Raw genomic sequence first — 26659 nt, 5'->3', positions numbered from 1 at the left:
ATATTATCTTTTATGTCTCAATCTAGTTGATATTCAAGCGTGACCAAAGTAAGCTGAAACACCATGTCAGAAGTCCCATATAAAAACACTAACCGTTGCCAATTTTAGGTTTAAATGCACCTAAAACACTAACCATTGCCAATTTTAGGTTTAAATGCACCTATATGAAATTGAACCTCTTTCTGCATTTGCAGAGCTCAGGCAGTTAGAAGATCTTCATACAAGCAGAATCACACGCATTTTGACAGTAGATTTTCCCCAGTACTTTGCCATCGTTTCACGTTTACGTCAAGAAGTCCATGCTGTTGGTCCCGAAGGTGGAGTAGTGTCATCAACAGCTGTTCCCCAAGTTCAGGCCTTATTCCCACCCGGTGCTCTTACCAAAAAGATTCGCGTAGGATTACAGGTCAGTTTCCTCCCCCCCTAAATGTTTATCCTTGTCAAAAAATAGTTTATGACACAGAACACACCAGGATTGCAATTTCTCAACCATACAACATCAACCATTTTAAAATAAATTTATGAAGTAATTTGTAGAGTTGGTTAAAATGGACTTTCCACGACACTGGACATGGACCAGGGTACCACTTTTTTTATCCAACTACAACCCAATCTATGTAAATAAAACTATAAGGGTCAAAATCTTGTGATCCTTAATTCTGAGGGATCGCCAGGCCGATTTCCCTTATTTTTGTTGCAAACGAAAGCTGTTGATGTCCAGATGATACTGAAAGCCAAAACTTTCAGTATGCGCTCTTGAAAGTTTTCCTGGAGCTCGCGAAGCGAGTGATTGGGGGTCCAGGGGGTGGACCCCCGGCTAGGTGCGGATGTGAGCAAAGCGAGCTGAGGCAGTTAGTATTGGATGATACAGTATCTGACCAGAACTAAAAAATATCACATCTGAGTGATGCATTTTTGGGTAAGAATGATCTTCAAATTTCACGCATTTCAAGCACTTATTCTCCACTTGGAACTCTTGATTTACGTTCTGCTTTGCGCCTCTTATAATAATTTTTGTTTTATGCCTTTTTTGACAGGATTGATATGAAAGTATGTGTTGCATGCCAAGAAACCCGCATTATTTACGAAAATGGGCCTTCAAACCCTTATTAAGGCCACTCATAAATTACTAAAGAGTCAAAAAATGGCAGAATCATGATCTATTCCATTAAAAGACCTTCAATGAGAAAAAAAGCTTGGAGCCTTGGGAAACCAGGGTGGGCCCTAAAACGGTTCTTATCTTAATCCCTCTTTTCTAGTTTTCTCAGGGACCATTGATAAAACAATTATACTGCTGAGAAAGTCATCATTTTAAGTTCCAAAAAACCAGTCGACGCCAGTCGATCGTAGTGAAATCTAGTTTAACTGGGAACTGGCAGATAGCACACTCTGATACTAGCACTGGCTGATATCAAAAACCTCTAAACAAGTGGATCATTAACGTTGGTCCGTAGGCAGTGTAAGCTGGCCTGACAGTCATCATCTCTAGAATATATTCAGAATTTTTCTACCTTTTCAACAGCCATCATTAAAATAGAATTATTAATCATCAAAACATGGGTCATCCTCAAAGTTAGTTTTCCTATTTTACATCGTCTGTGCGTAAGGGACAAATTAAATCTGTCCAAAGGTATGCACCATTATTGTCTCAGTTTCAATCCTAAGCTTTTGAAAATTAGTTTAGGATTTTGCTAGGAAACTCAATTTTATTGAGATCCATGTTTTGAGTGCCCACCAACCGTATGCACTAGCATACGGCATTGGGATATTTCCCAAATCGCCAAGTATCAAAAGTGGAAGGTGTTGAATGTAATTCTCAGGTGGCATGTATTTTCAGCTGAAAATTTTTCTTGCCATCGTCAGCTTTAATTTGGTAAATATTTTCAGCAATAATTTGGTAAATCTTTTCAGCATTATTAATCAAGTGGTCAGTGAGAAAATTAAGATTTCCTACAAAAATCTCTGATGGGTGTGCACCTCTTGACGTTATGACAGATTGCACACTCAGCATTAGTTACCCTCTCTGCTAGCACAATTGTGTTCACAGCCTTTAGACAGGCAAAGAATAAAATGTTATCATTGGGTTGTTTTTTTCTTTTCAATTCAGTTGAAAAACTGGATTCTTGAGAGAGAATTTTTTGGTTTATTGGGTGTTTCAGAAGGAAACCGCAAGAACGTTATTTTCTCACTGATTGATTGATAATGAATGTCCTGCCAGTATACCAAATTGAAGTTGAAAACCTAAAAATCAACATGTTCGCATTCAGCACTTTTTGCTTTTGAGAACGAGCTGGGAAGTCCTGGCTCAATGCAGCAGTGAATTGGAAGATGTGTGCTAGGCGGTCAGAGGTAATCCTAGTCACACTGAATTTTCTTGCGAATCCCTCACCCAGTTTTCAAAATATCGGGCTTGATTTAAAGCTGAGAGCATGTTTGCCCACTTTTCTACTGATTTGATTTACTTCTTTCAATTACGAAAATGTAAAACAGAGAAACTTACTTTGTAGATGATCCTTTTAGAACCCCTAGTAAATATAGTAAATTTTTGGCGATAACTTCGAAAATATGCAATTTTGAAACAGTGAATCATTTGCAGAAGAGAACCACTGCACAGTTTAAAATCTGAGAGCATTTGTTTTAAAACGGTATATTTTAAATTTGCAAACTGGAACAATTCCCGAAGGAAAGGAGAGGAAACTCACTCTATATATGACCCTTGTACCAATGTATTATTTCATCTTTTTCATTTAGGCTCAACCCATTCCATCAGAGCTAGTTTCTAAACTTTTTGGTAACAGAGTTGCCATATCTCCAATTGTGACGGTAGAGCCACGTCGCAGGAAATTCCACAAACCTATCAACCTAACAATCCCCCTCCCTCAAGCAGCCAACAAAGGAATGATAAATCAATATTCCGGAGATGCACCAACACTTAGATTACTGTGCAGTATAACAGGTAAGCTACTTGAAAGTTTGTGTTTGTAGGTGCAAAAGCAATTCCTTTCCCTTTCTCTCTAACCAACTGTAATACGTCCATCATCATACTTTCAACTTATCCTGGAGGTTAGCCTTCATGTTCATTTTTTGCGGAAAACAGGAATATTTTGGTACTGGCGTACATTTCTCTGGTGAATTGAATGATGAAAGAGTATCAACTATTGCTGATGATGAAGAGGTCTCAATTAGCTTTAGAATAAGCGCAAAATAACACTAGGCAACAAAATTTTGGGTTGAATTTGCCAATCGAATGGAACCTGTTTCTTTCTACTCAGGGGGGTCTACTGATGACTAAAATGAATGCCTAAAAAATTCCCTAGCTCTGGTTTTCAAAATGTCTAGGGTCTTTTGCATTTTTAAGGGTAAATTTTGAGTATTTAGGAGGATTATTCAAATAATTTATGGCCAGTTTTAATAAATGTTTCCAATTGACTTTGAACTCGGTTAGCCTCATTCAGATGGGTCTACTGAAGACAAAAACGGGCGCAAAAAAACAGAAAGCCTATTTTTTTTAATTTTCAGGATTTTATTTTAGTCAAAAAAGTATGTATTTTTAGTCTTTTATGGGGTTTTAGTGGGCTTGGAGCTCTTGATCCATGATTCAACTTTGAAATGACTTTTTAAACGGCTAGAGACTCTGTATGTTCTCGTTGTACTGGTCTATTAAAGCCAAACATGGGTATGGAACGAATATTTTACCGCCTCTGTTTGAAATTTGGAGGATTTTTTGAGTAAAAAAGGCTCTATTTTTGTGAGTCTTGAGGCGATCAGAGCTGTGATAAGGCTTAAAATGTAAGACAGTTTTTTGACGGCTTTTCTCCCCTTCTCCCTTCATTAAGTGGGTCTTTGAAAAGGAAAATCACCCATCTGAAAAATATTTTGCTTCGTTTCTTTGAAATATTGAGGATTTGCTTGAGGAAAGCTGCGCATTTTGGAGCATTTGAATAAACAAGCTACTGCCCTGAACTAATTGCTGCAATGAAATGAAATGAAATTAAAAACAAACAGACAAATTAGAAGCTCTAAACTCGATTTTAACCTTTGGGCGAGTGTTTTTAAGTTGAAAATATACCAAAAAAGTATTTTACCTTTTTAAACACTTCATTTTTTCATGTTTCCTTTGAATAAAAAAAAAAAAAAAAACATAGTTCAAATCCAGCCAATCGAAAAGAAAGCGTCGAGATAGTGTTTAATCTAATTTTTTCAATGTATTCTTTTTTATCTAATGTGTCATTCATGGAAATACATGTATAATACGTAAATAAATAAATGAGAAGAATAAATTGAGTACATGAATTACGGACCTCATTTCCTTGTTCAGTCTAGCTTGATTTGAACTATGTTTTTTTTTTTTTTTTTATTCAAAGGAAACATGAAAAAATGAAGTGTTTAAAAAGGTAAAATACTTTTTTGGTATATTTTCAACTTAAAAACACTCGCCCAAAGGTTAAAATCGAGTTTAGAGCTTCTAATTTGTCTGTTTGTTTTTAATTTCATTTCATTTCATTGCAGCAATTAGTTCAGGGCAGTAGCTTGTTTATTCAAATGCTCCAAAATGCGCAGCTTTCCTCAAGCAAATCCTCAATATTTCAAAGAAACGAAGCAAAATATTTTTCAGATGGGTGATTTTCCTTTTCAAAGACCCACTTAATGAAGGGAGAAGGGGAGAAAAGCCGTCAAAAAACTGTCTTACATTTTAAGCCTTATCACAGCTCTGATCGCCTCAAGACTCACAAAAATAGAGCCTTTTTTACTCAAAAAATCCTCCAAATTTCAAACAGAGGCGGTAAAATATTCGTTCCATACCCATGTTTGGCTTTAATAGACCAGTACAACGAGAACATACAGAGTCTCTAGCCGTTTAAAAAGTCATTTCAAAGTTGAATCATGGATCAAGAGCTCCAAGCCCACCAAAACCCCATAAAAGACTAAAAATACATACTTTTTTGACTAAAATAAAATCCTGAAAATTAAAAAAAATAGGCTTTCTGTTTTTTTGCGCCCATTTTTGTCTTCAGTAGACCCATCTGAATGAGGCTAACCGAGTTTAAAGTCTATTGGATTGCATTTTTCAAAAAGGAACCACTAGCATTGCAATATTGCTAAGATTGTGCAACTTCTTTTGTCTCGGAGGAAGAACCCGATTATCCATTAATAGTTTCTATTTTACTCGCTAAAAACTGTAAATTTAAGACAAAAATTACCACCTAAATTTCATAGTTTTTCACGATTTCCGCAATTTAATTGCAAAAGATGAAGTTGCACAATCTTAGCATCATTGCAATGCTAGTGGATCCTTTTTGCAAAATGCAATCCAATTGGAAACATTTATTAAAACTGGCCACAAATTATTTGAATAATCCCCTTAAATACTCAAAATTTACCCTTAAAAATGCAAAAAACCCTAAATATTTTGATAACCAGAGCTAGCGAATTTTTTAAGCATTCATTTCAGTCATCAGTAGACCCCCCTGAGTAGAATGAAACAGGTCACGTTCGATTGGCAAATTTAACCCAAAATTTTGTTGCCTAGTGTAATTATGTATCAGTTGGTCAATTTTTTTGATGTATCGTTTTGAAGTACCAGGCAGTAAAAGATAATGACAAAATCCACATGGTAAGATAATACGGTGGTTTAGTGGTGTGTTAATGATCAGCATACGATTCGAGGGGAGGTAATGCAATCTCGAGTTCGATGCAGCCGCATATACCTTGTCCGTATGACAAAACGTGCCAGATCTGCAAACAAGAGTGAGCAGTACCTTTCATCCAGGGTGACACAAAAGTCTTAGGACACCCCTGTGACTTTTGAAGAAATTGAGATGGAGACTTAAAATTTTAACCATGATCCCCCGTCAAAGTAAACTACTTTTTTGACCCCCTAAAATTTAATTATTTGAAGTTGTATTTTCAAAAGTTGTAAGTTTATATTTAACAGTCGTCATTCTTTAAATCTTTTGTTTATCTACTGAATTCTTGTTCTTTCAAAAATCTCTGAAGAGTCTTCATTAATTTCAAGTCCCTAAGTGTTATGGTCATGAAACCTTCTTAATCACAGGGTGTTTGGATAATTTTGTACTTAAGGAGGGAGTTCCAAAGCACAATGGGAAGACGTGACCGGCTCAACCCCGCTGACGTTAGTCAAAGACTGTGTCTCATTTACAACCACTGTGTCCGCAAGGTTTTGGCTCATTGATTGTCGGAACATCAGCCAAGCCACAAATATGGCAACTGACTTGTACAAAGAGGCCTCTCACGTTCCATTCATGGCAAAGTATGTATATTGTTACAAATCTATACTCAACAAAAAACTCTATTACTATAAATATCTTATTGTGACAGTATCAGGACTGATATTTGGAGAAATTGAAGTAGCTTTTTGAAGCAACATTGAAATTAATACCTCTGAGCCCAAGATGAAAGGAAGGATAACTATACAAAAAAATTTTAAAAACTCAACGAAACAAAACAATATGAAATGAGCGAAGGAGGCTGAAATTTGTCATCACATCCCTAAATCGTTCTGAAGGGTTTTTAACCTGTAGATTAACAAGACACACTTTAATTCTAATCCAGTTATTAGGAATATTGTATTATCGAATCATTGATGATAATAGTCATTCTCATTGCTCCAAGTTAAACTATGTATTTTGAGTACATAAAACTCACAACTTTCCCTAGGGATGCAGAAAGTTCTCAACTTCCCTCCTTTTTAAATTAGCCCTTTCATTTAATTAACCTATTTTTTCTCCAAAATTTTCAAGGAGATGGCCTTTCTATGACTTTGCTTGTTTAAAAGGTTGCAATTCTGCAAAAATGCATGACTTTTACTGCGGTTTTGCAAAGAAAAACACGATCTAACCGTCCTTTCCATTTTTAAATTCCGCTTTTGGAGCCTTCTCATTTTCGCATGGGACCAATCATGACCCCCTTGCTCGCCTGGTCAAGAAGTTACCACACCTCTGCTCCATTCCTAACATACTTCTAAAAGTCACCTCATCATGTTGCAAATTTGAAATGTTAGAATCTGCATTACTCTTTGACACATAATGGCAAAAGATAATTGTTGAAACTCACCCTTTTGATGTCTTACAATTATTGACAAAGGTATCAAAAATAGTCAAATGAACCAAAATCATACATGTACAGGGTGGCCCAGACCTAAAGTACCAAGGCTCTTTTTCGGTTAATTTGGGTCGTACTAAGTCCAGGAGCGCGGGGGTGAGTTGGGAAGCGACCCCAAAGAATCCGAATTTCATGGTCCCAGAGCTCCCCTGGAAGCCCTTGGTGCGTAAAAGGGGGTCCGTACTTCAGAAGTCAGGGTTAATGTCAACATTTTGAAATTATTTCATCGGAATCAGAACGTACGGAAATTTTTAGCTTAAATCGACACTAAGAAATCCAAAATCGGCCCATCCGTGTCCAAAATACCGACCCCTAAAGGTGGGGGACAGAGCCCCCTTTAAAAAAATTCAAGTTCGTTAAATTGCCGTGGAGACTCGGAAAAATGTGTATTCATAGGTAATCGACCCCAAGGAATCCAAATTTGAGGGTCCCGTTGTCCTCAGAGACTTTTCTGATAGGGCACAGGGGTAACCTCCACACCGGTTAAATTTGAAAGTTCAGAGTCCTCGTATGCCCCATCAGAAAAGTCTCTGAGGACAACGGGACCCTCAAATTTGGATTCCTTGGGGTCGATTACCCATGAATACACATTTTTCCGAGTCTTCACGGCAATTTAACGAACTTGAATTTTTTTTAAAGGGGGCTCTATCCCCCACCTTTAGGGGTCGGTATTTTGGACACAGATGGGCCGATTTTGGATTTCTTGGTGTCGATCTAAGCTAAAAATTTCTGTACGTTCTGATTCCGATGAAATAATTTCAAAATGTTGACATTAACCCTGACTTCTGAAGTACGGACCCCCTTTTACGCACCAAGGGCTTCCAGGGGGGCTCTGGGACCATGAAATTCGGATTCTTTGGGGTCGCTTCCCTACTCACCTCTGCGATCCTGGACTTTGTATGACCCAAATGAACCGAAAAAAAGCCCTGGTACTTTAGGTCTGGGCCACCCTGTAGAATAAATGAAATAAAATGGAGTTTTTTGTCCTAGAATGTAACAATAGAGAAAACAACCAAACAATTTGAAACCAATACATCTTTTAGTCGTCTCATGTCTTTCATTCCTTTCTATTGGGTTGTTTTAGGTTTGTCGTGTTTGCTAAACGTATTGATTCGCAGGAAGCCAGGTTACGTGTATTCTGTATGACAGATGATAAAGAAGATAAAACTCTAGAACACCAGGAACACTTCACAGAAGTGGCAAAGAGTAGGGATATTGAAGTGCTGGAAGGCAAACCATTATATCTAGAATTCATTGGAAACCTTGTTCCTATCAGTAAAACCGGGGACCAGCTAGTACTCAATTTTAAAGCATTCCATGAGAATCGACTGCCTTTTACTGCTAGAGTGCGTGACCTTGAAGAGCCTGCTTTAGGCAGGATATTGTTCATGAGAGAGCCAAAGGTAATTGAGTTTCATCTATCTCTTCCGATGTTAGAGGTTCAGTTGCATATTATATTCATCGGCACACAGCTCATAAATGAACCAAGTCAATTTGAAAGAAATCAAACTCATGCCTGGAAATAACAGAGTCGAGACAACAAGAAGTTTTGAGTTCCACTCAAGGTATCCTATTGGTTTTCGGTGAGTTGTCAAAACAATTTGTCACAAAGGGTTAACAATAAGAACACCCTCATAGCTTGCAGACTTTTTGAGACTGGCAAAAATGAACTGTTATTGTGTGTGCCAGTTTTATTAGCCAAGCAACCCAATGGACGGACCTACAGAACAACAATGTTTCGACTCAGAGCCAATGAAATTCCGATGGTGTCGGCCGTTTTTGACGAGAATGGCTGTATCAGTATTCTAGCACAAGCTGCACTGATATCTTACGGACAAACATTCATTTTAACATTGGCATGTTCAATGAGTAGTATCTTCCTCCTGTCAAAAATTTAAAACTCAGAAATTAAAATTTAATTGCAACAAAAAGTTGTTGAAATTCCATTTTTCAACCTTCTGTCTTGAGGGGCAATTTAACTTCAAAACTTTTCTATGCTCCTACTGAGAGCAGGCCAGTTACTTTCTGTAGAAACAAATGGAAAGATGAATAGACAAGATACTTGACCAGTCCTAATTGGCTAGCAGCAAATGTTTCGTTTGTTCTCAAGCAATAATAGCAACACCCGTAGATTTACCACAGCACTAGTCTTGTCTTTAGATGGTTGGTTGCAATAATGTTACTGCTATTGCCGATTAGAGTTTATGCTGTATTTCAAATTTCTCAGATGCTAACGGCATTGAAAATTCCTTGGCACTTGTAATTAAAACTCTTCATGAAAACTCCTCTGTTTTAGAAATCTAAATCTGAGTCCTTGTGTTAAAGATGAAATTTTCAAAGACTTGTCAAAAGAACCCTACAAACCACTCATGGGAGTCTGTGTCCCCATCAATGCCCAATTTTTTTATTGCTCCTAATTCGTCGACCGTGTTGGAAACTTTTAACTTTGCAAATTTTCCATAGGTTTTCACACAATTCGCAGTTAGAGTTTCGATAATTTGTCTTATCATAAGCCAGCGCTGTAATAATGAGTGAAACAGATTTACCTTCCTTTCCAGAAAACGAGTCGGCTTTAATTAATGGAAAAACTCAATGCATGTCTGTCCAAGGGGGAGGGTACAAGGTAGGAAGAAACTACCTTTGACGGTGAAATAAAAAGGTATATGGAATTCAAGATAAGACTTCCGCTTAGTGGTAGTTATTTCCGTTCATAATTTATTTTCACGAGCCAGATTTTTCTGTAAATTATACCTGGCCTGTTATTGAATGCTGAAAGAAAGAAAGATCTCTTTGATTTATCAACGCCCCTCTGTCTTATTTAATAGGGAAATTATCGAAACTTCAATAGCAAATTGTGCGAAAAGGTAACTAATAAAAACTTGGTGCAGTTTTGACTTCTGATCACGACAAGTTCAATGCAACCAAAAAAATTGATATTACTTCTGTTGTTAACTTTATCGGCCATACTTTATCAAATTTTGAAATTTGTGTAAATCTTTTTCTTACCGATTTTTCTAAAAATTGTTGTTGATACTTCACTACAGCTGTTTCGAGCTAACGCTCATCGTCAGGTGATTTAAAAAATGTATAAAAACTAAAATTACGATGCGTTTTCGCGATCGCGAGTGGCTCGGTATCCGGGTTCGCGTTCGTGACGTGACTGATAACCCTGGCATTCGTTGTTATGTCTTTCTTCCTCACTTCCTGTTATCATGTAGTAGTTCATCAAGGTGGGAGGGATAATTACTGTTGTTATGGTGCTTTCTATCTGAGAATTGAGGATGGCTTTGGATTTGAATCTATTTATTTCGAGTTGTTCACAAACGTTCATTTTTTTGCGTTTTTTGCATCTTCTCATCACCTTCATTTCACATTTTTCAAGAGGGTGTTTTGAATCAATTAAATGGTCAGACAGAGATGAGTGACCGTATTTCCTGTTCTTGGCATGGTTTAGATGTTCTTTGGTCCTTGTTTTAATACTTCTGCCCGTTTGTCCTATATATAGAGAGCCACATTCACATGTTATTCTGTAGATACCGCTCTGTTCTAAATCGTCTTGATTCTCATTTATTTTATTATTCTCATTTATTTAGAACAGAGCGGTATCTACAGAATAACATGTGAATGTGGCTCTCTATATATAGGACAAACGGGCAGAAGTATTAAAACAAGGACCAAAGAACATCTAAACCATGCCAAGAACAGGAAATACGGTCACTCATCTCTGTCTGACCATTTAATTGATTCAAAACACCCTCTTGAAAAATGTGAAATGAAGGTGATGAGAAGATGCAAAAAACGCAAAAAAATGAACGTTTGTGAACAACTCGAAATAAATAGATTCAAATCCAAAGCCATCCTCAATTCTCAGATAGAAAGCACCATAACAACAGTAATTATCCCTCCCACCTTGATGAACTACTACATGATAACAGGAAGTGAGGAAGAAAGACATAACAACGAATGCCAGGGTTATCAGTCACGTCACGAATGCGAACCCGGATACCGAGCCACTCGCGATCGCGAAAACGCATCGTAATTTTAGTTTTTATACATTTTTTAAATCACCTGACGATGAGCGTTAGCTCGAAACAGCTGTAGTGAAGTATCAACAACAATTTTTAGAAAAATCGGTAAGAAAAAGTTTTACAAAAATTTAAAAATTTAAAAAAAAATTGAAAATCGGCGTGGGCTCACATTCTCATAAGCAATTTTCAGGATCTCTTTTTTCTTAAACTGGTACATCTTGAATAGTGTGAATCAGATTCAAAATTGTTTACATATCTGTTAAACTGTATCGTTTTTTAAACTTTTACCTGAAATTTATAAGAGAGGTATGTAAAATTGGAAGAATAAGAATCAAGCTCTCCTAGGCGATTATAAGCATAAGTGCTAAGTAAAGTTCTGATCATATTATGCTCCTGAAAGAAATTTTTGAAATATTAATTGCCTGAATATATTTTAACAGGTCATTCGTGGAGAGCCCTCGCAGTTGCCTTTGGGAACTCTCAACATAGCTCTACCTGATAATATCATCCATGAAACCTCCTGTGTCTCAGAGTCTGATTTCTCGCATTTAGACAAGAGTTGTAGTTTTTTGAAAGATATTTGCTACGGTAGGTACACACTTTTTTATATTATTGAAAAATACACTTTTTTATCTCGGTTTTGGTTGTGGGGCCACGAAGAATGGCCCCACAAGCATAGGGAGGTCCCACAAGGTGGGCAAGAAGCTTGTGCAGAGGCCCCATAACCATTGCCATACAATCACACACACCCTCACACACACGCACACACCCTCACCCCCCCCCCCACACACACACACACACTTAAATACGCTGTTCTAATGCCCGTGTCTCATCTCAGACCCTTCATCTCTCTGATAAGAATCGCAACAACATGGATGACTCTCATTTGCAGCTTCCATTTTCATTGTATGAACGCTGCATTATAGTATACAACGTGATAGAGGGGCTGCTAAGGGGCAAAGTCAGGTGAGCAGTTTGATTCATTGTTTAAAAGTTAGTGGGCTTTGGTAAGCTCGGGTATTTTGAAAGAGCATAATGAGTTCAATACCTGAGTTTCGACTCATGAAGGCGGGGTTTTTGCCACTTTTGGATTGTAGGTAACGGACTATAAGAAAAGAAAGCCAAAATGCAACCATAATTATCCAGAAAATCATAGTCTTGTTGACAAACACTCATTTGTTTCACCCTGGAGGTAGTGTGCTTTCTTTTCTTAATGAATCGGTATTTTTTTAACATTTTGTCGGAAAATGTTTATAATTTTTAAGTAGAGTGGGGACGGGTATCCGGCCGGACAATCGCCCTATCCGATTCTTGGTCTCGCCGGATAGTGCTTTTTCGACTGAGAAAACTAGGAGAAGTTTCTAGCCGTATTTTTTCTTCTCTTTCAATACCATAATATTTCTGACTAGTCAGGGTAATAATTCAACTTTTCGAAACTTGTCACCATCGGAGTTAAGTTCATTTTTCGCAAATGAACATGATTGCAACGTGATCCTCAATTCCTCAGGTCCGCAAGTTTCACTTTCAAAGACAAAGATGCAGGTGGAAGAGATAATATCAATGCTACTAACATGTGCATAAGTTCCCTGTTGGTAACGTATTTAGTTTGAACGTATCTCCGCAATGATTGTAATGGTACGGTAGGCAGTTTGTCATCGCAGTATCAAAAGGAAGGCCAGTTAAGTTCGTGATCGGTTTAAACATCCATTTCTCTTGTTCATTCAGAGATTCTCATCAACAGAGATTAATCAAACAACTTTCCATGAGGACAAGCTTTGAAATGCTACAACTTTTGATTGGCAAGCGGTGACGGTGCTTTTAAAAGTGAGATTGGCAGCGCTGTTTTCCACTTTTTTCTTGTTTGCTATTGTGACAATATGTTTCTCTCAGCGTATCAGATCCGTCTGGCCCATCATACCATCAACGAACTCAATGAAAGCTATGCTGCCCATCTGCCTGGTCATTTTTTGTAGTATTTGTTTTAGCAGCCCTACTTATAGCGTGTCTTTGAAAAGAAAGGAGGTTGCTGGTACCAAGCCACACACATTGGGTCTCGTTGGTCTAATGGATCGTATTCGATACATCAAACAGGTGAGATTGTATCGATATCGATTGGTACAATATGTAAGCATAGCCTCATAAGTCAATCGAGTAATCTGAGGGAACGGGTTTCTTGTGATAGATTTTTTATTCTTATGAGTATGAAATGGCAGTGGAAAGTGAAATTGGTTAAAGTTTTCTCATCTTTAGCTTTTTCTACTTAAATCCTGAAATTTTCGTTTGAGGTTATGTTCTATTGTTTTGAAGCAAACAATACATCAAACCACTATCGAATACGATCCATACACAGTGTGCCTCTTGTTGCAACCGTACTCTGCTTTTTTCAGCATAAGTTTTAAATTTTACAACTGTAAATTTCTCCCCACTGAATCATTAAAAATTGTACGAGTAATGAAAGATTGATAACAGTTAAATCTACGGTCTAAGATACTTTAATTTTTGACAAATTTTCAGATAGTGTAGAAACCATCCATAGAGCAGACATTAGACTCTCAGATATTAGTAACTTGCTTGGGGAAGACTGGGTCCTCCTTGCACAAGAACTTGGAGTTACTGATATTGATGTCCAGCTCATAGAGTCAGAGTATCCTTCTAGTGTTCAACAGCAGGCCATAGTGATGTTAAAACTGTGGATAAAGATAGCTGGAAATCGAGCAACAGGTAAGAATCTTGTGAAGAAAGATAGATAAGAATTCAGGCACATTCACCTTCCATATAACTTTGTTTCAATGGAGCTGTAATACCGCCCTCAGAAGCACCGGGCCTCAAGAAGAGGACAGTTGCCGCATGTACATGGTGTCATCTATCAGTAATATGCAGATACATAGAAGGATGAAAACTGATCATATAAGCCTGTTTTTCAATGCTGCAGTTCAGGGACTGGTAGCAGTTACCTGGCCACAAATGTCTAGTCCGGATACGGGATCCCCGCTACTCGGCTATGCTCGAGGCTGCTGGATCTCAGGGCATGCTCTCTAGGCAGCTCTCTGCATCTAGGAGGCTATGCTAGTAGTTTGAAGACGTCCATCCTTAGTATATCATTTTCGGCATACGGATCCTACTCAAGTAGCCGGCTAAACCAATAGCCGACAGATCCTGGCACTCACACAGGAGCAGGATGTGAGAGCAGCCCTTGAGAGCTCAAAATTTGGCCTTATGTTCATCCTAGTGATCCCGTGCGCCAGACAATGGAGATAATGCCCTCAATATGAGCACTTCAATGTAAATTCCTCGAACTGAGGCGGCCAATCCTGGTGCTCTCAGTAGCCGGCTAGTAGCAGATACATGGTGGATCAATGTATAACCCAGCATATCAATGTCGCAATCCACTCTCGTAGGCTCGGATCCTTCATTGCAAGGGATGCCAGCATACCTGGAGATGAGGTTCCCTGCGGGCTACCTGGGCATCCAGCATTTTGACGTATGCTGGGGGTCAACCCCTGCCGTCAGTCCCTGCTGTCGTTACCCATGCGCTTTACAAAACGTTTCATGAAAGCACGGTACTGTGTGAAAGTTCAATTTTTTTTTTTTTTTTTTTTTTTTTTTTTTTTTTTTTTTTTTACAATGCTCTTTTGGGAAATTGATGTGAAAAAAAAATAAAAATTGTGGCATCTATGAGTGAGTGTTGACTAATTTAACTTTTACCATGCCTGCAGGCTGAATGTTGAAATTGATCGACAAAGCGATAGACAAAGATTACATAAGGAGTATGAAGCGATCCTACTGGTTAAAATGGGTGGTTGTTGTAGACTTCGGGAGAAAATTATGGACTAACTATTGGGTCGCTCGTGAGGTGCTGTAATTAGTCTATCACCTACCTCTTTTGTCCATTGCAACCACCTGCTTTCACCAATAGGGTCCCTCTATATCCTTTCTGTCTTCTTTGTCTATAGCTTTGTCGATCAATTTTAACAATCAGGACTTATTTTTTAAGTTTGCCGTGTAATGAGCATGGTGTCCGAGACCACCCGTACCAGGCCTTTTTCTCAGTTGGATTAGATTGTACGAAGTCTGGGACTGCAGGGTTGAGTAGAGAATCGACCTAAGAAATCCGAATTTCATGGTCCCGAAATCCCCCACCTCCCCTTGGGGGTAAAGGGGAAAGGGTCAGGATCCCTCAAGTCGGGGCTCCTGATAGAATTGTGATTTGCTTGCATTAAAATTGAAAAGTACGGAAAATTTCTCATGAAATTGACCCCTTAAAATCCAAAATCGGTCTATTTTAGGCTCAAAAATAATTCTAAAAGAGGGAGACAGTGTTGCCCTCCGTAATTTCACTTTGGTTGCAAAAGTGACGTAGATTCTCCAGAAAAAGATGGTTTCCTCGGTAATCGACCCGAAGGAATCCCATTTTCAAGGCCCTGAAACCCCCCCTAGTCCCCCTTGGGGGGTGGAAAAATTGTGCCCCCCCCCTGTTTACCCGCCCAAAGGGAGCTTTCAGACCATCAATATCGGATTCTTCAGGGTCCATTATTTGGAAAACCAACATTTTCTGGAGAATCTATATCAATTCTGCAACCAAAGGAAAATTATGGAGGAGAACACTGCCCACCATCTTTCAGGAGTAATTTTTGGGCCTGAAGTAGACCGATTTTGGATTTTAAGGGGTCAATGTCACTTGAAATTTTCTGTACATTTCAATTTCAATGCAAGCATATCATAATTCTATCTGGAATCCTGACTTGACGGATTGTGGCCTCCCCTTTTGTCTCCCAAGGGGAGCTGGGGAGGGGGGGGGGGTCCTGGACCATGAAATTCGGATTCCTTGGGGTCGATTCCCTATTCAACCCTGCGGTCGCCGACTTCACACGACCTAAACCAACAAAGAAAAAGGCCTGGCACAAGTGGTCTGGGACAATCTGCACACTGACTGCATACTAAAAAAAATGTTCAAGAATTGGACTTCAAACTCACCAGTATCTATTGCTGCGAAAGAGCTAACTTTTCTTTTCAACATATTGTCCCAACGAATCTGTTGAATTGAGTTTTTACTGTACTCCAATTATTTTGCAGGCAATAATCTTGAGAAGGGCTTGCGCAACATCGGGAGACAAGATATCGTCGTGCAATGTATCAAAAACGTGGAAGTAGTTACCGATGATCTAGAAGTTGCTGTTGCCAAAGTGCAGCTGGACCAATCAGGATTCGACACCCTGAGAGATGAACTTAGCCCCTCTCTTGACAATTCAATTAAACAAGATACATCTGCTGAGTATGACTACCCAGTCTGCAAGTCAAACTCCAATGTGTCAGTTGAACATAATCTGGGTGGTTCCATTGATAATGAGAACAACGTAGCAGTCAAAATCAACAATGCCAACAATCAAATGGTATAAAAACTATTAGAATGTTTACACATAGAATTCAAATTTATTAACCTGCTCTTTTAGGATCATTCAAAAAGTAAGCTCCAGTAAATCATTGTACAAACTGGAAAAGATAAATCAAGTCACTAAAGAATGTCACGTTTTCTAGACTCAAGGCTCCTTGTAGAGCCTAAACTTTCGAAATGTGAATCAGCGGTTTGTGTAGGGGGATTTACTAACTAAAAAGCTCAGGCAATTGAAATAGCTGGGTAACTTGAGTGAGACGCGTCAAGGAAGTGTTAGCCCCCCAAAAAGAGGAGGGGGAGTCCAGGGGGTATCAGCTTCTAATAATTTTTGAGGGTTATTAGCTCCTTATACTTTTTCATTCTTAAAGGAACCTCTCAAATGGGGAGTTTTGAATCTCTGAAGATGCCGTTTTTGAAGCATTTGTTTCATGCATCTTCATTTTACGCAAAAGTCCAAACAGACCATAATCGACCTTATCATACAAGATAGTCATAAGGTAATAAAGACAGATTCTCAACAGGGCTTACAAGCTGGATCAAATTAGGGTCTTACTAACAGGTGATACAGAAGTAGATAATGGACTCAAAGAGTATCATTCCTTTTGAAGGCCTGATTTGTACCCATCGCCAACTAACTTCATAGGCACTCCATTGTTCATATTTTTTTACGAAAGACAGTCAAAAAAGAAAGCACAAAGTACAAGGGACGAGGCTGGCCTCTATCACCTGCTCTGTTCTTATACCTAGAGTGCAAGGAAAAGTAGTTTTACTTGTGAAATTCCTGGCACTTTCTGTTCATCAAACTAGAATTTTCAAATTTTAAGTTCTTTATTGCTTTAGAAAACTGCAAGCAGCAGCTTTACAATGCTTTTTACTAATAGTCTCTGTCTACCAATGTTACGAGGTATGAAGGAGGTAAACTTTTTTTCTGGCACACTCTTATATCAACTTCTGGCAAAAACAAGCACTCATTTTTTGCAATATTTTTTTTGCAGACCAAAGTAGATCATAATGAGTTGGAAAGTTGCAAGTCCAAGAAAGAAGATAAACCGCATGTAAACGCTGACATAATTGATTGTGGTAAGCCTAATTAGAGGTATCATACATGTTTCAGTTAGAACCCGAAACTCGTCAAACCTAGTTCTGACTAGTTTGTGAAAACTAGTTCAAAACTAGTTCCCTTTCTTCGGAGCTAGTTGTCCTTTAGGAGTTTTAAGAACTAGAAATTACACTATTTAAACTAGAATTAACCCTCAATTCAGAGGGAGCAGTTGAGACTAGTTCTAATAAAAATGAAATTCACCCTGAAAATCACTGATCACTGATTACTGAGGGGTATGATACCAGTGAGAGTCATCAACTAATTAAAATTGGCGAACTGTTGACCATTATTTTTCTTGTCTGTTTACACCCTATATCTTGATGTGCGAGACAGGTCCAAAAGAGGTAAACCTCTTGGTTCACCTAAGTTTCACCTAATGCTGATCATAACTAGTTTTCACTAGACAGTTCTAGTTCCAACTGATCAAATTCAGTCAAAACTAGTTCTCTTTGGGGGAAAACGGTTTGAACTAGTTTCAATTGTGAGGGCTCCAGTTACTTCTAGTTTTAACGAGTCAAAACTAGTTACAACGAAAGGGGTTTGTGGAAACTAGGTTTGACGAATTTCGGGTTCTCTGTAACTCATATAAATGATTGTAAAATGAGCCTTCTGTTTTATTTGCAGTTTCATAATTTTGCACAAAATTCTATATTACTAGGAGCGGTAGCGACCCCGTGAAGCCCATAGAGATATCCAACAACGAAAATGGGAGCCGCTACTGTATCTTACACGAACCCGTTCAACTTTTGCGTTATTTTGAGATATCTGCGCAAAAACTTAACGAAACTCAAAACCCTTTGCACTCTGGCAAGCATATTTTATTCCTCGCCTACAGGCGAAATTTGGAGCTGATTCATTACGCAATTAATTAATAATCCCTAATTGACTGCCGTTTTTTGGCCACTCTTTCAAATCACCCGTGCCGCATTCACATTCGTGCCTCGAAATTTTGACTTCAATCGGCCATCCTCATTAAATGTAAACGTGCTGCAAACATTTATGAAAATCATTGCAACTCATTTCAAAAGGTTTAAACCAGTGCATAGGCATCATTCCTTGAATTTAGAACGTGTTTTTGTATTATTAATTTTTAAGAAAGTTCAACTGATCAAAGTCGTTGTTTCATTCAATTCACGACCATTCACGACGCACCGCCAGTGCCGCCAGTGTCATGACGTCAGTTAGCTGCTCTGTCGCTGCTCCATATAAATTTGTCTTGAAAAATTGTCTGAACCCTTGGAAAGAATCTTATCATCATCTTTAGAATAATAAATAAGTAGCTATTATTCTATGTCATCAGTGAACAGAGTAAATCAAGTGAATCCCGGCCGGTGAATTCTGAATCACGACCCTCTTTTCCTTGCTTGGAGAGAAACTGAGATTAAAACATAGATTTGCGTTAATCACTCATTTTCCGATTTGTTTTTTTATCTATTAACAACTGGTTTCTAAGAATTTTGAATTCCCTGCCGTCGTGACTTTGTGCCGGATAGCTAGTTGACGTCACAGTCAAGTCAATTCAATCAATGTTTGTCTTTTCGCTTTTAGGTTATCGCGAGATGTACACATACCCACACAAACTAAACTAATAAATAATTTAATGTTGTTATTTCGAAATGCAAACTAAATCATACAAATGAAACTTCCCTTTATTGTTCACTGCTATCTCTAAACTTTGTCTCTACCTTTATTACCGTGCTACAAGTTCTCTGTACCTTCCTCCATCTGTGGTTCATTTGTTCGCAAGCAAAACTGTAAGTACCTATGACAAGTGAATTTTAGTACCCTTATCCCTGCGGAAATCTGTTCGATGTCAAAAAATCCTAGTAATCTGGTTTTGAGCGAGACCCATATCAAGGATTTAAAGGCAGCGTCAGTAGTTTTAGCAACAAATCTATGCCGAGTCGGATGCCAAAATTCTACTTAAGGTATGTGCTGAACTATTTCAATGTGTGTTACCTCATATCAGAAGCAATATTTGCTGAACCATGCCAAACCACAGTGACCATGCAAAATCTATCAGCAGCCTGAATGTTGAATTTTTTTGTTTGTCAGGACAACCCAGGTGACATGGGTTAAAAGGCGGAGCGAGATTAGTCGGCTATGTCTTATCATTGCTTTGCCGTGCCTTTGTCAGGTGGAATGGATGGCATACTGTCGGAAACTTGAGAGGTGCTGGTAGCTTGTCGTTAGTTCAACCCGACATAGGCACGACAAAGCAGCGATAAGACGTAGCCAACCAATCCCGCTCTGCCTTTTAACCTATGCCATCTATGTTGTCCCGACAAACAAAAAATTTCAACAATCAGGCTGCTGGCTACTCTATCTTCAAACCCTTTAGAACACTCTAATTGTGTGTTGTGATTGTAACGCAAATTATCACGATAGTGCTCAAACCATAGTATAGTTTCAGAGAATGTGTATGTTGATGAATACATGCTAGTTATAAAGGTTCATTCAAGAAATTTGCATTGCAATTTTCAAGTTTCTTTGTCTTTCCTTGCTCCAGTAGAATATTATAAGCAAAGGCGATCTCCGCGGATATTGCTACTATAGCTATTGAGTCTGGAAGCAAATAGCGGATGTGTGATGACCACCATTTACAATGGAGAAATAAAGCAGAAGGCTCATTGGGATGGTCATCCTTCCTTCAGAGATAAACCCGATTCCATATAAGGCGTAATTTTATAACTTTACGACTCATACTCTTACATGGAATCAAGTATTATCACTGGAGGAGCGGTTGTGAGATATAATTGACGAAATACTCTGAAATTCACCCTTAAAGTGAAAATCCAAGTATTTGGACAATTATACCTGCTGAAATGCAGCGGGAGAGCAGAATCAGAAAACTGAAGAAAACTAATATTTGAACATTCATGCTTTTTAACGATCGGGATGATTTCAAGTTAAAGAAAGACGAAGTAGTCTGGCGTTTTACAAATTTATTGAAAGGAAAATTTTAAGAATTTTTGAAGAAGGTAAAAAAATTGAAAAATATTAAATCAATTAAAATTGTTAAAGCTGTCTAAAAATGAAGAAGATTCCAGAAGGGAAAAGAAAGGTTTTTCAACGATTCACCAAAGTTGTCCGGGGTTCCATGTTCCAAAAATCGTAAGTCCAGAGTCCAGAAAACAAGAGAGAGAGTTGTGGTGGAGCCGAGGCTCTCGACCAGAGTCTGTCTTCTCGCTGAGCTGAGGCTCCTTGCAAGCCCACAGATCAAGTCGATAAAAAGAACGTTGAGTTTTTTAAGTTTATCAAAAAAAGTTAATGAGCGCAATTTAGATTAAGAGTTAAGCTCCTTATCTAAATATCTCATGTCACCCTTACCGAAAAAGACGGCGCCCACGTCGTCGTAAAAAAAAAAGAAAGATATTTTAAAAACAATAAAAAAGAAGGGTGGTGAGTGTGGCTGAAGGCCATGAAAAAGAAAACAATTGAAAATTAATTGAAGGGGAGGGGCAAAAAGAAGTACTTGAATTAAAATAAAAAAGTTAGAACGCCAAAAAAAAAATTACATTGCTCAATTAAAAATTATAAACTGGAGCTGGAACAAACAAAGAGACTAACCAATGGAAAATTTCATATTAGACGCTTTAAAAACTAAGAATCAGAAATTACAACAAACTAAAAAAAAATTTTGAACTTTTACTTATGACAAAAAGAAAAATATCACTCTTCAGTAAGAAGATCGTTCCGAATTTCATTATTATTTTAAATAAAACCAATTATAAGGTGCCAAGTATAAAAATCAATTCACATAAAGAGAAAAAATAACTGAGAAATTTGAGAAATATGAGAAATTATTTAGGTAAACTATTTATTTAGAGAAGGAGAGAAAAAAAGTAAATTGGTCTCTGGGTTTGCAGGGCATGTCAACAATTTAAAAATAAATGTGACACCATGTGTGTAAAAGACGAGGTCATAGATATTTTTATTTTTAAATTGCGAATTACTAAGGCTTTGAAGTTTCACCATTGACATTATTTTTGCGTGGAAGATCACAAATGCAGTCGTTCGCGCTAGCCCTTGAAATCGGGTGCCATGTTGATATGCATTTGCGTCTGTGCTCCAGGGGATGCTTTTACTATCCCTCTTCACAAAAATAGTGAACAGATCCACTTAGTTTAAACAAATAATTCGATCACCTTAAAGTTGTTGCATTTTATTGTAGCAATATTTTGCGCTTTTCTCTGAAAAAGATGCTCATCTTTATTGCTACAGTAAAAGTTACAAAACTTTACAACGCCTAAAAAGCGAGGGGAACCAAACGATAGATGTGACTCAGGTAGAGAAATCAACGCAACACCACAGTCCTTACTCTGAGAAAGTACCTTCCAAATCAAAAGAATCGGCCAAATTCCTCTTTTTTGGGTGAACGACTAGCCCAGAGGCAGGGTTACTGACTTAACAAAACCCTTAAGAGTCATCACAAAACGATGGAATGCAACAAAAGTTGCCGATTCAAAAAGGGAAGGCGAATTATTTGTTAAACGAAATTGAGAAAAAAAAATTTTGATTAGGTTCAAATTTTAGCGTCAAGTTCTCACGACCCTTGTCTTTAAAAAATAATAAACAAAAACAAGTCCACGTGAAGCTAAAATTGTTTATAGAAAAAAATTAAAAGTTCATTAAAAAATTATAAGTAAATTTTAAAAAAAGAAAATTAAGTTTGAAATTACGTAATGGTTGAAACATAGGGTAGCAATAACCGTTTCTGATTATGATAAGCTACTAAGTGCTTTATTGCCTGTGAGACTATAGCGTCATCATCCGTTAGAAAAATACGTAACTCCTTTATCTCAGGGTATTTCCTTTGCTGTAAGCCTAAAATCATTAAGTTAATGTTATTAAGAGCATTTGACCGTTTAAAAATCTCTTTATCAGAATTACTGATCAATTTTAATTTGAAAACAGTGAAGTTTTGAAAGATTTTCATCTTATTTCTTGCATAAGTCTTACATGATGATCAAAATCATATGGAACCAATCTTTTCGTCAATTTATTTAAACGACCATTCTCATTTTTGAAATCTATAAATATTCCAAACTGAAAAGATCAGACAAGAGAATGAATTTATGATGATTGAATTTCGTAATGAGGCAGGAAATTGTCAAAATGTTCGACTGACTCTAAAACACCTCGTAATTCTAGACATGTTGCAGACCGAGAGGGTGGGGGGGAGAATTTTACTAAAGAAAAAGAAATCATGATTCAAAAAGTTTTCTGTAACAATTTTTGACGTATCTTTCAAAAGATCTGAATCATCAAAGAAATTTATTAAAACAGGAAAGGTAAACGACTAATTGTCTCAAGTTTCAAAAGCTTCATCGGCTTCGTCTCAGAAAAGTTATATTTCTCATATTTCTTATTCGTAAGCTCTATCAGAGGCGCAGCAATATTAGAAAAAATATAAACAGAAATCTATGAATAAAGGACCGTTAAAAAAATTTACACTACCCAGAAAAGAACGAACGTCTTTTTAACATTTGGGAGTTTTATGCTTTAAAATAGCATCTATATTTGACTGTAAAAGAGCTAAGCCTTTTTCATTAATAAAATAACCAAGAAAATTGAGGGTTTTTTAACATTACATGAAATTTTCAGTCTTGAAACGAAGATTAAATAAATTCATTCGTTCATTACAAAAATTTCAAATAATTTTTTGAAAAAAGTCATTGATGGAAATGATGAATCCATGATACAACAAATCTGAAAATACTCTCTGTAAAGCTTTGCTGAAAGCTCTGGGTGAATTTTTTTAAAGAAACCGAATAGACACGTTAAAGCACCATAGCGTTTAGGGTTTGCTTAAATTTTGCTGATAAAATATTCGCTAAGAAAGTCGAAAGTAGGAAAAGTAAGTATTCCCTTAAAGTTCAGAAATAATATTATCGATCCTTGGTAAAGAGAATCGATCTGGGACAATTACTTTATTAACTTTTCTGAAATTTACTACTATTCTTTTATCTTTAGCGGTTAACTGTGCTAACGGTTTTTCAATGTGCGTCTTTCTTTGTAACTAAGAAAGTTGCAAATGCATAGTCACCGAAAATATCATTGAAGCGTCCCTCAAATTATTCACTATGCTAAGCAAGTTAATCCAACGATATTTGACAAATTATAGGGAAGATGACAGATAGAATTTTTTAAATTTACTTAAACAATTTCAGCTTTATTAGAGACAAAAGCAGACTTGGCATTGCATAATATTTGGCGAGTAATATTACGGATAGTAGAATCCAAAATTACATCAATATTCAATTTAATATTTGAATTATCAAAGAAATTTGACCTAGAAACATAACAAAAAATAGTTTTAGGCACTGCAAATCTTGAGTCTAATGAAATACATTTATTTGAAGGCATGAAATTAAAATTTTCATTGAAAAATTGGTCCTTATTCTTACAAAAAAAAATATCACCACTAAGGGTGTCTACTAATTTTTGAAAATCAGTTTGTACACAATCAGCTGAATCCAATTCAATGGCATCAAAAGCCTTCATGGAATTATAATTAAAACTTTTTTTAAAAGTCCCTTGTGGCGTACAATTGTCACTCAGTGAATTACTTGATTTACCCCCACTTATAAGAAAAGAATACCGACAGTTGTCACTCAGTGAATTACCTGAAGGTATCGTATTATTCTCCACACTATTGTCACTCAGTGAATTACTAGTTTTACTGGAGTTTAATTTAATATAATCCTTAGAGCAGTTGTCACTCAGTGAATTACCTGAACTCATGGGATTATTATGCATTATGGGACAATTGTCACTCAGTGAATTACCTGAACCCTGCATGAATTATTAAGATTTATTGCGAAATTGTCATTCAGTGAATTACTTTCGCTTTCAACTTCGGAAAGTTGATTAAATAAATCATTTGCCTCTTTTAATTTATGCAATTTAACACTATTGTCACTCAGTGAATTACTAGTGTAAATGCTAGAGGAATTATTAAGATTGGAGCGCTCACTCTAATTATGGGATTTGAACGGAATTAAATTTTCTGCCATGCACAGCATTCTGATACGGTTACTTGATCAGGTGAAAATTTTTCCTTCAAAGAAAACCCATTACTGTATTTCTAAGAATACTCATAAAAATATGGGACAGGTTTTTTCCATAAATTATATTTTCCTGCAAAAAGCAAGGAATTAAATGAATCATTTTTGATTCATCAATTAATTGCTGGCTCATAATAGAACTTCGAATTATATAAAATATTTACAGTTTAATACTGAAAAAAAGTTTTAGTAGAATACATGAAGATGCACTACTAAATTTTGAAGCCCAAAAATCAGCATTTTCATTTAGAGAAAGTGGTCGTGTGGCCTTGATTCCGCTTAATAAAGACAAAGAAACTAAAAGGTCTGAATCTCCAAAATCTGAAATTAAAACAATTGTTTCCGAATGCAAACTATTTTTGTAGCTTCCGGCGTGAGAATTTCCGGATATTAAGTTGAATTCGCAAACTGCGTACTAAGAAAAGGAGGATCAAAATTACTTTCAAGCTTTTTACGAATAAGATTTTGTAAGTTAGTTAAAGGAAAATTTATAGAATTACTTGGATTTCGACTATGAGAAGGAGTAGAAGTTTGAGAAGAACTTAAATTTAAACGAGATCATGAGCACACAACAATAAAAAAAATCGACGCATAGAATTTTAGTCAAAAAAAAAGTTTTTAAACTACACCTCGTGGATGTTGCAATGGCTGCCCAGAGACACAGCAATACCCACAAACTGTAGTGGTTTCAAAATTTTAATTAAAAAAAGATTTAAACACTCAACAAAAAGAGAAAAAAATTCCTGTAGGGGCACTGAATCACTGAAGTTAACAAGAATGAAACAAATGATTAGTAGAAAATCAATAAATCAAGAAAGAAACATTCAGAATGAAATTCTAATTGTCATATTTCAAAAATTAGAACGTCTTTAAATCCCTTCGATCGTGTTTTAAAAAACAAGTGAAAACTTAAAGCATGTTAAATAAAAATAGAATTGAATTATAAATCAAAAATCTGGAAAAAAAAAATAGAAAAATTACAGGTTATATTTTAAAATAGTTTGAAAAAAGAGAGTTTTGGCACCATTTGTGAAGATGTTAACAGAGAAAAATCAATGGTTCAAAAGGAGGGTTTCGGCACCACTTGTGGTGGATGCAAAATAAAATGAAATTAAAAGTTCTTAACAAAACAAATTGAAGACCGAGGTTTCGGCACCACTTGTGATGACCACCATTTACAATGGAGAAATAAAGCAGAAAGCTCATTGGGATGGTCATCCTTCCTTCAGAGATAAACACGATTCCATATAAGGCGTAATTTTATAACTTTACGACTTATACTCTTACATGGAATCAAGTATTATCACTGGAGGAGCGGTTGTGAGATATAATTGACGAAATACTCTGAAATTCACCCTTAAAGTGAAAATCCAAGTATTTGGACAATTATACCTGCTGAAATGCAGCGGGAGAGCAGAATCAGAAAACTGAAGAAAACTAATATTTGAACATTCATGCTTTTTAACGATCGGGATGATTTCAAGTTAAAGAAAGACGAAGTAGTCTGGCGTTTTACAAATTTATTGAAAGGAAAATTTTAAGAATTTTTGAAGAAGGTAAAAAAATTGAAAAATATTAAATCAATTAAAATTGTTAAAGCTGTCTAAAAATGAAGAAGATTCCAGAAGGGAAAAGAAAGGTTTTTCAACGATTCACCAAAGTTGTCCGGGGTTCCATGTTCCAAAAATCGTAAGTCCAGAGTCCAGAAAACAAGAGAGAGAGTTGTGGTGGAGCCGAGGCTCTCGACCAGAGTCTGTCTTCTCGCTGAGCTGAGGCTCCTTGCAAGCCCACAGATCAAGTCGATAAAAAGAACGTTGAGTTTTTTAAGTTTATCAAAAAAAGTTAATGAGCGCAATTTAGACAAAGAGTTAAGCTCCTTATCTAAATATCTCAGATGGGGCAATGTATTTGCACTGAACGGAAGGAATTTAAGTGATACTCTATA

General features: G+C 36.9%; 1 protein-coding gene across 13 annotated transcripts in view; it reads left to right on the top strand.

The window, feature by feature from the left end:
• The window catches only part of LOC109042363 (uncharacterized), a 270886-nt gene that overhangs the window by 203545 nt on the left and 40682 nt on the right, over positions 1-26659 (top strand). For 12 of the 13 annotated variants that reach the window (XM_072300324.1, XM_072300329.1, XM_072300321.1 and 9 more), the window contains 8 exons: positions 195-406; positions 2752-2956; positions 6082-6271; positions 8207-8525; positions 11591-11738; positions 13665-13871; positions 16224-16540; positions 17538-17622. In XM_072300324.1, the coding sequence (XP_072156425.1) occupies positions 195-406; positions 2752-2956; positions 6082-6271; positions 8207-8525; positions 11591-11738; positions 13665-13871; positions 16224-16540; positions 17538-17622 (1683 nt within the window). Of the gene's footprint in view, positions 1-194; positions 407-2751; positions 2957-6055; positions 6272-8206; positions 8526-11590; positions 11739-13664; positions 13872-16223; positions 16541-17537; positions 17623-26659 lie in introns of those variants that run through there. The other variant, XR_011899858.1, reaches the window with a different exon arrangement.

This window comes from Bemisia tabaci, chromosome 1 (assembly GCF_918797505.1).
Source record: "Bemisia tabaci chromosome 1, PGI_BMITA_v3".
NCBI lineage: Eukaryota > Metazoa > Arthropoda > Insecta > Hemiptera > Aleyrodidae > Bemisia > Bemisia tabaci.
This window is presented reverse-complemented; position numbering and strand designations above follow the sequence as displayed.